Source organism: Saccopteryx bilineata, chromosome 6 (assembly GCF_036850765.1).
Source record: "Saccopteryx bilineata isolate mSacBil1 chromosome 6, mSacBil1_pri_phased_curated, whole genome shotgun sequence".
In the NCBI taxonomy this organism is placed as follows: Eukaryota; Metazoa; Chordata; class Mammalia; order Chiroptera; family Emballonuridae; genus Saccopteryx; species Saccopteryx bilineata.
Window position 1 is genome coordinate 38,556,614 of NC_089495.1, and position 12,484 is coordinate 38,569,097.

At 40.0% G+C, this 12,484-nt stretch overlaps 1 protein-coding gene across 3 annotated transcripts in view; it reads left to right on the forward strand.

Annotated features, from left to right (window-relative positions):
• The window catches only part of ANKRD10 (ankyrin repeat domain 10), a 36,627-nt gene extending 24,895 nt beyond the window's left edge, over window positions 1–11,732 (forward strand). For all 3 annotated transcript variants that reach the window (XM_066236503.1, XM_066236504.1, XM_066236505.1), the window contains 2 exons: window positions 6,886–6,981; window positions 10,127–11,732. In XM_066236503.1, the coding sequence (XP_066092600.1) occupies window positions 6,886–6,981; window positions 10,127–10,602 (572 nt within the window). In that variant the 3' untranslated portion in view covers window positions 10,603–11,732. The remainder of the gene's footprint in view (window positions 1–6,885; window positions 6,982–10,126) is intronic.
• Window positions 11,733–12,484: the final 752 nt, after the last annotated feature.

The following is a 12,484-nucleotide window of genomic DNA, read 5'->3' on the forward strand; positions in this document are numbered from 1 at the left end:
TTAATTCTTACTTTACTATGGAATCATGTCTGAAAGTAACTCTTCTCCACAGAAAATAGTATCTCTTGTTAATAAACTTTTCAAACATTTTAAGGTAATTGGAGTGATTTTCCCTTGGAAACTATATTGATGTAAAAGAACTAAAATGAGTAATAATGCCTACTCCTGGTCAGCAAACTCATTAGTCAACAGAGCCAAATACCAACAGTACAACGATTGAAATTTCTTTTGAGAGCCAAGTTTTTTAAACTTAAACTATACAGGTAGGTACATTACTTATTGAGGTAGCGCCTGCATGTGGTACTTTGTGGAAGAGCCATACTCAAGGGGCCAAAGAGCCGCATGTGGCTCGCGAGCTGCAGTTTGCCAACCAGGGGTAGGCCTTTTGTACTGCTCAAATATAAACTGTCCTTTGGAAGCAAGTTATACTATAAAATAATGTAAAGTGTATTTACACTTTAAAATATCTTCCATGCAGTCATTTATGCAAATATCAGAATGCACTTTGGTCAGAACACAGATGGTAATAGATGTGGCCATGAACTCCAGTGTAAAATAAAATCCAGTTATTTGAGCGGTTAATTTTGATGCAAAGTATTTTGGGATGATATTTCCCCAATATGGGATTTAGTTCATTTATGATGTGCAAGGAAGTATCTATATAATTAGGTTTGGGGTTTTCCCCCATTTATAAACCATTTGCTCAAGATCAAATGAAAGGACTTCAGATGGAGCTGCTTTGTACAGGTTGGTTTAGTTAGCTTAATCTTCAGGACTAACACACAATAAATACAATTATCCATATATGTATTTCTTAAGAGTTACTGTTCAAATTATCAGTGATCCTGGTTTTGAAAAGAACTGTCCCACCCGTGACGGAAACCTTTATCTTGTTTTAGCCAATAACTTTTGGGGGTGCAGCTCTAGAACCTTGAGTGGGGAGAGGCACTGAATGACAGGCCAAGTCACTTACAGATTTATTTTGGAGACAATTTCCATAAGAAGTAGGTTTGGTAATACCAGGTCTCAGATGTTTACTAGTTTTGTTTTACTCAAATAGGTAGGTATATTACTGATTTTAGCATCTCATACATAACCTGTAGGTACTTATATAAAAACATCTTTTAGGAAATTATCTTCAATGTGACTCACTTTAAAATTAGTGAGAAAGTTTCTCAACACACTTCCAGGGTGAATTTAACTTTTTTTTTTTTTTTACTTAATTGTTCATGTTGACAGCCTTAATGATGGGGACAGGAGGGTGGGTGTAGCTGAGCACATAAGTAGAGTATGTTAGCTAGTTATTTAAATGTGAGATTCAAGAAATCATTTTTTTTTTTTTGTATTTTTCTGAAGCTGGAAACGGGGAGAGAGAGTTAGACTCCCGCATGCGCCTGACCAGGATCCACCCGACACGCCCACCAGGGGTGACACTCTGTCGCGACCAGAGCCACTCTAGCGCCAGGGGCAGAGGCCAAGGAGCCATTCCCAGCGCCCGGGCCATCCTTGCTCCAATGGAGCCTCGGCTACGGGAGGGGAAGAGAGAGACAGAGAGGAAGGAGGGGGGGTGGAGAAGCAAATGGGCGCTTCTCCTATGTGCCCTGGCCGGGAATCGAACCCGGGTCCCCCGCACGCCAGGCCAACGCTCTACCACTGAGCCAACCAGCCAGGGCCTCAAGAAATCAGTTTTTCAATGTAGTTCTTTATTCTATAGACATGAGGTGGAGTCTCATTTATATTAGTGTTCTCAAACCTGAAGTAAATGGCTATATTTCTAAAAATTTGACCAGTTAGAGAATACCTAATTGTGTTTGAATAACAATTGGTTTTTTTAATCCCTAAAGATCCTATAGCATTTTATAACTGATCTCAGTGAATTACACTTAACCAAGCGATTTCTATGATTCCTACTGTTGCAACTTTGAATTCAGCCAACCTCAGGTGCCCCGTCACTTCCCAGCAGTGGACAGCTACCGCTACTGTGGGAATCAACCGCTGGCACCTCTTCAGGATGGTCTGCTTCACGTGTACCTTTCATTCGAGTTATTTTTTTTATTATTTTTGTATTTTTCCGAAGTTGGAAATGGGGAGGCAGACAGACTCCTGCATGTGCAGGACCGGGATCCACCTGGCATGCCCACCAAGGGGGCAATGCTCTGACCATCTTGGGGCGGAGCTCTGCCACAATCAGAGCCATTCTAGAACCTGAGGCAGAGGCCACAGAGCCATCCTCAGCATCCGGGCAAACTGCTCCAATGGAGCCTTGGCTGCAGGAGGGGAAGAGAGAGAGAGAGGAAGGAGAGGGGGAGGGGTGGAGAAGCAGATAGGCGCCTCTCCTGTGTGCCCTGGCCGGGAATCAGACCTGGGACTCCCGCACGCCAGGCCGACGCTCTACCACTGAGCCAACTAGCCAGGGCCACATTCGAGTTATTTTAACGCCAAACATCTTAGTGTTTCCAGTATTGTCAGTGCTACTCCATGTCCTTTCCACCTCCACTGCCCCACCCCCTGGTCTGCTGCAGTATGGACTGTCAAAAGTGCCAGAAGACGTTCCCTTAGAGTAGAACCACCTTCACACTAGCTTAAGTACTATTTTTATCAACATGACCTTTATTTTAAAGGTAGTCATTTGGGTTAAAAGTGCTCTGTAGAACAGAATAGTTCTAATTAGTAATGGCTGGTGGGAAATACTGCTTTCTGGTTCTTTTTATGGGTAACTGAGGTCAATTCCCAGTTAAGTGACCTGCGCCTGACCCCCACCATTGCCCCTTAGGTGGTGTAGGTCTGCACCTGGGAAGGCCCTCTGGCATCGTAAAAATGCACAAAGAAAGGTCACTACCCCAAACTTCACTTAAACCACTGTATGAAACTACTTGGCAGTTTTTGTACATCAGATGGTGTTCCTGGTATAGGGAATGTCTGGGTGTTAAATAGGGCCGTTCCTACGTTTTAAACTGCTTTCTCAGTTTATGTAGTTTTAGAAGTTCCCTGAGAATTGGCTTTAGAGGGTTTTTTCAACCCTTGACTTTTAGATGGGAATATAAATGCAGAACTCTTTTGTCCTGGGCACTTCCCTGAATGGAATATTAGCTCCTGAGTTCAAGGATGAGAGGATTTGGGCAGTAACTATGCCTGTGGGGAAAGGAAGCTGTTTATCTTGAGCCAGTTTTAGATTGTTTTTCTTCATAAGTGTGTATTGTTTAATGTGTACTAGAAGCTCAACAAATACCTGCTTTGGCAGCAACTAAAAGGTAAGGACACAATAAAATAATCAGTAATTTTCCTTTTTAACTGTGGAAGTTAATAGAAAACAGGAAGGTGCTCTTCTAAAACAAATACAATAAAAATTTACAGTTTTGGAAGGAGGCTTTTTCTGATGGGTTTCAGGTCACCTTTCTCAAATGCAACGTGGAATGTTTAAACAGTTCCTGTGGCAATGGCAGTAGATACATGTGGGAGAAAATATCACAAGTGACATCTGTGGTTATAGGGAAAGGAGTCAAGTTCAGGTTCAATGTTAATATTCTGAGAAACTAGTTTTAATTTTATGACAATTTTAAAAAGCAGGTGCAACCTTAGTGTCCCCACCTAGCTAATTTGAGTACTCTGTGGGTGCTGAGAAGAAGTGAAGACTATAGAATATATTACCCAAGCTTCTGGGGGAGCTGTATTAACAGCAAAGTAATGAAATAGCCATGCAGCTATTTTGTGGGAACAGCTCGCTACAAAGATTATCTATCTACAGAGGAAGAAATTCTTGGCTGGCTGTGTTAACATATGCCTAGCACATTAAAGAGCTTCCCACATTGAAAAGTTTGACTAGCAAAATATAAAAGCATTTGGTTTTGTTTAATTTTTATCCTCTAATGAGAAATTACCTATGTTAACAAAAGATAATCTGCTAAATGGAACCTTACTGTACCTCATAGGCCTTGAGTGAAGGGGCTAGTTTTTGCTTTAAAATGGCATTGTGTCCCAGCTCCTTTTTATATACACATTTTTGTGTTGAATGTCCCCAAACTAACTTGGCCACTGACTCGGGACCCCCTCGTGGCTGGTCTTCCTTCATGTCCCACTTCACCTCTCCCCTGAAATGGTGATTCATTTTGGTTTTACTGGTTGCTTTCTGTGTTTGTGCCATTTATGGCTAGAGTGTGCGCTTCATTTATTGACATTGGGTACTAGACTAGGCACAGGTCTCAAGGAATGAATTGACAAATGTCCTTTTACAAAGATTTTGGGGGTGGCCTTCATGTCCATCTGTCCACGTTTTTTTTTAAACCTGCTCTTCACAGATCCGGAATTGCAGATACAACTTGGTTGTCATTTTCCCCAGCAGACAGTGGCACTGGAATTCCAAAACAAAACCAGACAAGGATGTGGCTACTTAAAGCATTATTGCATCCCCAGTGATGTCTTTTTTACAAGAATGTTTGTGGGTTTGCCACGATAGTCTGCACCAGTTCTCAGTTAACTGCTTATTTGGCTTATCTGACAATGGAGAGGGTTGAAGGAAGAAACCAGACCCACACTGACTGCAGGTTTATCTCTCAAGAACTGAGAGTTGTGTGGATTTTGTCCGTTGGTATCGGATTGACCTCCTGTCACATCTCCACCCTTTTTTAAGGTGGCCTATTTACCACTAATCTCTTAAAAGTTCCTTGTTTCATACTGATTTGGGGCCTGTGGAGGATTACAAAAAGCATTGAGTGGAAAAGGCTAAAAATCCATGGTTTAATGCCTCTGGTTTTTCAAAGCATCTATATTTGTAGAATGCTTTTGGCCTCGTCACCTGCACAGACATGTTTTTTTGCAACAACACAAAATAACACTGTTCTGACCTGTGGTGGCACAGTGGATCAAGCGTCGACCTGGAACGCTGAGGTCGCTGGTTTGAAACCCTAGGCTTTATCGGTGAAGGTACATAGGGGAGTTGATGCTTCCTTCTCCTCCCCTCTCTCTTTACTCTCTCTCTCCTCTCTAAAATAAATAAAATCTGAAAAACAATTTTTTTTTTTTTTCTATTTTTCTGAAGCTGGAAACAGGGAGAGACAGTCAGACAGACTCCCGCATGCGCCCGACCGGGATCCACCCGGCACGCCCACCATGGGGCGACGCTCTGCCCACCAGGGGGCGATGCTCTGCCCATCCTGGGCGTCGCCATGTTGCGACCAGAGCCACTCTAGCGCCCGGGCCATCTTTGCTCCAATGGAGCCTTGGCTGCGGGAGGGGAAGAGAGAGACAGAGAGGAAGGTGCGGCGGAGGGGTGGAGAAGCAAATGGGTGCTTCTCCTGTGTGCCCTAGCCGGGAATCGAACCCGGGTCCTCTGCACGCTAGGCCGACGCTCTACCGCTGAGCCAACCGGCCAGGGCCAAAAACAAATATTTTTAAAACCCCAAAATAACACTGTTCTATTCCACATACTAATTCAGAATCTGGGTTTCTCTTTCACTAAGACTACATTGTCATCTATGGTCTTAACAGTTAAGGGAATAATCTGCAATATGCTAATTTCTATATTGAAAATGACTTGTCCCTGACCACAGTGGCGCAGTGGATAGAACGTCGACCTGGGATGCTGAGGTCCTAGATTTGAAACCCTGAGGTTGCTGGCTTGGGCAAGGGGTCACTGACTCAGCTGGGGCCTTCCCATTCCCCGTCAAGGCCTGTTTGCAAAGCAGTGAACAACCAAAAAGTGGCACAACTAAGAGTTGATGCATCTCATCTCCTTTCTCGCCACTCTGCTCTCACAGAAGAAATGACTTGTGTGCTTCTAAACTAGTAATTAAAGCTGCTCAAAGTTCAAGTCCCTACTTACTTGAAATACTTAGCACTAAAAGTTGTTACTTATTTGTTGTATATATTTTTGACCCCAAAATAATGCTGGATATTTATCTGAGTAAAGAACCAGAAATGTGTACAAAGGTGCTTTTTTTATAAGGATAGTTAAGATATTCATGATAGGAAAGAAAACTGAAGCAACCCAAACTGGAAATTTGGTGGTAGGAGAGTTATAATACAGTAGATTTCTAACTTCAAATATTCTTTTGTACCTAGTTGATGGCATACACTCATGCCATGGTAAGTGAATAAAGCATAAAAGTGATTGTTAGGATCTGATTTTGGAAAAACATGTTGAAGACTAGATTTGTCCTTATCAGATGGAAGTGGCTGCTCCTGAGAAGTGAGGGTTACTAGGGTTTGCAGGAAGAAGTGGTGTGGTTTGGTTTGGTTTGGTTTGCACAGAATTTATAATACTTGGAGGGAAAGTATCTCTAAGATACCGGGAATGACAGTTTTATAAGAAATGTACATGTAGCTTCAGCTCCAAATATCTTGAAACTAAGACTAATGTATCCCCCCCCCCCCCAGTTTTACTGTATCTTGAAGCTCAGGGGCTAGTGCCACATCGGGATAGCATTGACAGGCCTGTCGTGAGGTGACTTGTACTTTATTTCCTGTTACTGAAATTACTGAATATTTTCTTGTGTGTGAATCATTTCCATGGTATTTATTTTGTTACTCAAGAATTGTTCTAGTATTTCTTTATGAAAAACAAATGAATATTTTGGAGCAGAATTTAGAGTGCTGAATTTTAGAGATGTTTTTGTAAATGTCTCTGGATGATAACAGTCTAAAATGAGAGTTTAAGTTATCAGTAAAACTAAAATAGGCATCTTAAATTCCTTGACTTCATTGAAACTGCATACTTTGGGAAATACACTGGAAAGGTTTCTTGGTAGTGTACTAAGTTCATCATCTGTTGATTATGAAATTATTTGACAATTGTGGAATGTTCAGTGCCCTAACAAAAAGAATGAGGAACATCTGTTGTAAAGTCTTGTATGTACAGGCAATCTAAAACTGTGTTTGTTTCCTGTGCAGCTCAGAGCTTGGATTACTCCATGCCACCAGTGAACGGCGAGGTGGAAGACGATCCTGACAAAATGCTCGTTGATAGAGAATTTGCTGTTGTAACAGGTGGGAGTGGACAGTTTCCCGTTAGCTGCAACAACAGTCCAATGGTCGAAGACACCAAACAGCAGGAGGGTGGTTCTGTTGGACTAAAAGAAATAGAAATATATACTGTTTCAGCAATGCAGACCCCTTGTCGTTGCAAGAATCAGTATGCATATTATTTCTAACATAAGCTTCTCTCAATCGACTTTTGCACTTTGTTGTCCAGTGTTTTAAAGAATGTTATAATTTGCATATCTTGGGCAAGTTTGTAGATACAAGGATAAGTGTTTTTGATGCATTCTGTGGATATGAAAAATATAAGTGCAATCTTTCTATTTTGATTTTAAACTTTTGCTTAATGTGCCTTGTTTAATTTTAATAAGATTTTGCATTTTTAATTTTCTGTTGGAGGACTTTGGGTGAATATATCAAAGGATTATCTGGTGCTGGTAATTACAAAGTGATAAACAGCAAGAAGGATGACTCGCTATAAACATTGAGAACTAGTAAACATTGTGGTTTTGACTTGTAACCAGTCAGGCCAGTACAGAGTCTGTCACTTGACACTCAGTGGTGGTTCTGCTTTCTGTGCCTTGCACTCTAGGCCTAGTAAAACAATGAACACCATGTTTCACAACACATTCTATTGCTAACATTTTTAGTACATTAAATTTTAGTATTGATAATCATCAGTTTTTAAAATGCAAAGGCTTAGTTTCTTTTAGCTTTTAGAATAAAGTTTTATCCATTTAGTTAATGCTTTTTTTTAATCATCCTTTGATTTAGGTGACCATGAAAACATTTTAGCCATTCTTTTAACATGGTACCATATTTAGAAATACTGGCTTTTAAAAAGTTTTATTAATACATCTTTATGCTAAATTCTTCACTGAGGATAAAAGATTACATATTTTGTTCCCCTGAAATGAAAAAAATCATTTCAGTAAAATAAATGTGTATCATTCTAGGAGCTACAATTGTTGTTTTTGCCAAATAATTAAATGAAACAAAGCTCAAAGTTAGCTTTTAAAAAATGGCATTGCTACATGCTTTAAAAGAGACAGGCATAATCATTCTTGAATCTTCAAACGTTTTGGGTTAAATTTAATACCAGGCTTGAACATAACATTGAAAAGCCACACTCTTTTCAAGCCCAGCTTATCCCATATACAGGTGCCAAGTAAGCATTCCCATATATTCCACCATTTCATTTATAAAACCGTCTGACTGAATAAACAAAAATTTTAAATCACTAGAGATGACTTGTAGATAAGCCAGCGAGTGAGAGGGAGGTGTGCGTCCTGAAAGGCTGTTTGGGGCAGAACGAAGGACAAGATTAGAGATGGCCAGAGGTATGAGAGTCCTGGCCACGTGAGGTGGTGTCTAGCTAGTCTCTAGCGTGTCTGCTATTCTCATGCTCAGTTTTATTAGATTTTTCATAATGAATCAAGGTTATCAACTAACCTTGATTTTGAGATTGTATAATAGAACTAATTTACTTTAACTGGCCACTACAGGAAAACTGCACACAGAGCATTAAATGAAAAAGCGAGTCTCGTACATTCATCTCTGAGGCGGTGCTTATTACTTTTGCAGACCCATCACCCAGAAATGCAGTTTTCATCTTTGTTAGTGGTATACCAGTATTTGTCTTCCTAACTATCAAAGTTGTCGCTAGCTCTGTGAGTTTTATCAACCAAGAACAGTTTATACTTTTATTTTTTGTTAAAAGTTAATATAAATATTTCCCTGGAACAACTTGTTTATTTTTCTTTTTATTTTACTTCATGTTCAGTTCTTGAAATACTTGTTCTCTAGCCTTGAGTTTTATCTAAATAGAAAAGCTGTCATTTAATTTTTTTTTAATTTCACAATCCTCTGAAGAATTTATAGCAATTATTAAACCATAATTGTCACTTAAATTGCCAGAAAATCAATGATTAATGGAATGTTTAGAAGATATTTTTGTTCACTGAACAAGCCGTGATTTTTTTGTTGGCAGGGAGGTTTGCAGGACATGCAGAAACCTGTGTTCAAATGCAGATCAGAGGTCTGTAGGTGGTGAACCTGAAAGGAGGCGCTTCCTGGGGAGAGTCACACGTTGTGCGCTGTGTTAGGGTGATCTTATGTACAAAACGGGCCCTCATCTCATAGCTCAGCTTTTCTGTGTTTACTATCATACCATGCTTCAACAGTGCAGAACGTTGTGATAAACTTTAGTGTTATCGAGCAAGACGTAATTTTAGATCATTCTCTATACTATATACTATTCTGTGAATTCCTGTGAAATTGACTAACTCTAGTTGCATTATACAGAAAAATACCTTAAATTGCCTATTCTCTTGTGCCCACGTGTTCTGTGATTGACTTTTTTTTTTTTTTTTTTTGGTAAGACATCCTTCTCTTAATGGATGCAGATTAAACTAGCAACATTTTCCAACCTAAGTTGGTTTTGAAAGTGGAACCTTGGATATCATAATCACCGTAATTGCTGAACTCAGAAGAAACTCTTCAGAACTGCTATTGGCCCAAGACTGTATGCATGAGAACCATTAGCTCCTTCCTGTAGTCTCTGTACTCTGCGGAGCTGCTATGTGGCATTTTGCAGAAGTACTATATAGCCTTGAGTGTCATGAGGAAAAACAATTCCTTTTCATATTCCTGTGTATGCTTCCCTACTTGTGAGGTGTGACACTAGCTCACCTAGTCCGAGGAGCTGCCTTAATTCACCTGCTTCATGAGAGCTGGAGAGTTTGTGGGGGTTTTTCAGCCCTCTGTGGAATCCTTAACATTCGGTTCTGAAGGACTTTTTCAGGGGTGATTTTCAAAACCATTCTTTGAAACTAGTCTCTAATGGGAAGTTTTTATGACAGCTTTTCTGTACTATTGGTATTTTTCATACAGTAGATTTGTCAACTTACATTTTTTCATTTGGCTCCCGAACACTACTGAAATTTATAAGTGTTTCCTATCTTACCAGGCAAGTGCTACTGTTGTGTTTTATTTTTAAACCTATGTACAGTTTTTACTTTGGAAAAGGAACTGGTTTGTTTAAAAGGAAAGAAACTAAATAAATTCCTTAAAATTGTAGCAGCAATGAAGCATTTTATAGTTTTTTCTCCCCTCTGGTTCTGAATTTTGGTGACAGGTGTATTTCTTAATGCAGATATGAAAAACAGTAGCTCCGTATCGAATACATTGACAAATGGATGTGTCATCAATGGACATTTGGACTTCCCTTCCACGACTCAGCTCAATGGGATGGAATGCAGGAATGACCAGTGCTTAACAGGATCTAATGGAATTAGCAATGGATTAGTTCCGGGACGGCCATTTCCGAGTAGCCAGGGTTCTCTCTGTGTTAATGGGACTGAGGAGTCAGAAAAGACCATGAGCGTTAACCCCGAGATGTGCGGTTCTCTGCACCTGAACGGGAGTCCGAGTAGCTGCATAGCTAACAGGCCTTCCTGGGTAGAAGATATTGGGGAAAACTTGCACTATGGACATTACCATGGGTTTGGGGACACTGCTGAAAGCATCCCTGAGCTTAATAGTGTAATAGAGCATTCCAATTCTGTGAAGGTGGAAGAAAGATACGACAGTGCCGTCCTGGGCACCATGAACCTCTACCGCGGCTCTTAGACAAGTGGCCCGGCAGTGTCTGCAAGCATCAATCCTTCCTAGTAACCGACTCAGAATACTAATACTGCATCAACTTAAAGGAATGCCACAACTTGTCCTATTTTTTTATACTTTAACTTTCTGAAAAAATAAACGTATTTGACAAGTTTCTTGTGAGTCCTAGTGCATGCACAAGTAGGGTTTATTTAGTGCACAGTTGTTTCTTCCAAGGACAGCAGGCCTCTTAAACGATGCACTTTCGGAATTTAATTTTTCTACTGCCTGTCTCAATATTTTCTTTTGAATACTGTTGCCATAAATTGGCATTTTTTCCTTTTGTCAAATTATATCTGATCAAGATGAATTGGAGGCAGTCAGTGAGGTGCTTGGTAATTTAACTCTTTGCACATGGGCATCATTTTGAAAAGCTTGCTTTCACTCATTCCTGCAGAGTTTTTGACAGGACAGCTGTTACCCTATGCAAGGTACAGCTTTACAAAGATTATTTGCAGTGCTTTGTATAAAGAAAAGAACATTTGTGTTTTTGAAAGTCTTTCATTGAAACTTCGCAGCTTGCCTTGTGAAGGTTTTACTTGTAGACATACATAGTGGTTTGGAGGCATAAGTCATGTCCCTTCTTTAATAATGTAACTCACTCCCTGGGTTTCACTGAAAACACACGCAACCTGGGACTGACTTTTGACTAACTGTTTTTATTACACATTTCCTACTTTGTCTTTAGAATTTTTACCACAGAACAGTTTCCTTTATATGTAGTGGACTTTACTATTTGTAGGAACTGAAGGTCAAAATATTTAACTGACTATTCTGACATATTTTCTTTATTCTTTCTTTTGTCCTTTGGGGGTTTCTGCTTTCACATATATATCACTATGTATATCCAGTAAACTGAGAGAATTTTGACTCTCAAACTGTTAAGTTTATGGTTTTATAGAAATTTAGCTTTTGTTTAGGTGACTAGTGTTACACTGTGCAAATATTGTAACAAATTTTTACTTTTCTGATTTTTGTAATAAAAATTGGTGAACATAGAGAAAATGTCAAATGAACAACCCAATGTTCTAGAGTATTACTAACATTTTGTTTTTAAAGTGTCCTTTTCAAATTGAATAAAAAACTCTCACACTCAATCTTTTCCTAGGCTGTAGTTTCTTTCCAAGCGTGAAGAGTGGGGGTGTCTATGGAAGGAATGGGAAGGGAGGTAGAAATTTAGTATTGCCGCTTGACTGGGTGGTGGTGCAGTGGATGGACCATCAGACTGAGACACAGAGGACCCAGGTTCGAAACCCCAAGGTCACTGGCTTGAGCACAGGCTCATCTGGTTTGAGTACAGCTCACCAGCTGGAACCCCAGGTCCCTGGCTTGAGCAAGGGGTCACTTTGTCTGCTGTAGCCCCCCCCACCCACCCCTGCCCCCCCCCCAATCAAGGCACATGGGAAAGCAATCAATGAACAGCTAAGGTGCCGCAACAAAGAATGGATGTTTCTCATCTCCCTTCCTGTCTGTCTGTCCCTATCTGTCCCTCTCTCTCTGTCACAGAAAAAAAAATGTAGTATTGCCTTTCATTTTGCATATAAGATTTTACTTTTCTGATCCCCCCCATGTAGTATTCTTTACCACCTTTGATTTATACTCTACATTTATGAAAGCTTTGTCTTGTTGGATTGGGGTTGGAGGGGCGACAGGTAATAAATTGCTGTCAGCTAACTATATTGTCCTTTTTTTTTTAATTTATTGTGTTGACATGGTTTCAAGGTCCTTGTGTTATTTTCAGCTACTGTATTTACTGAACTTCTTTGAGTCAGCATATACTAATGAATATAGGCCTTTTTATTTGTTTTTTGTTTGTTTTTTTACAGAGACAGAGTCAGAGAGAGGGATA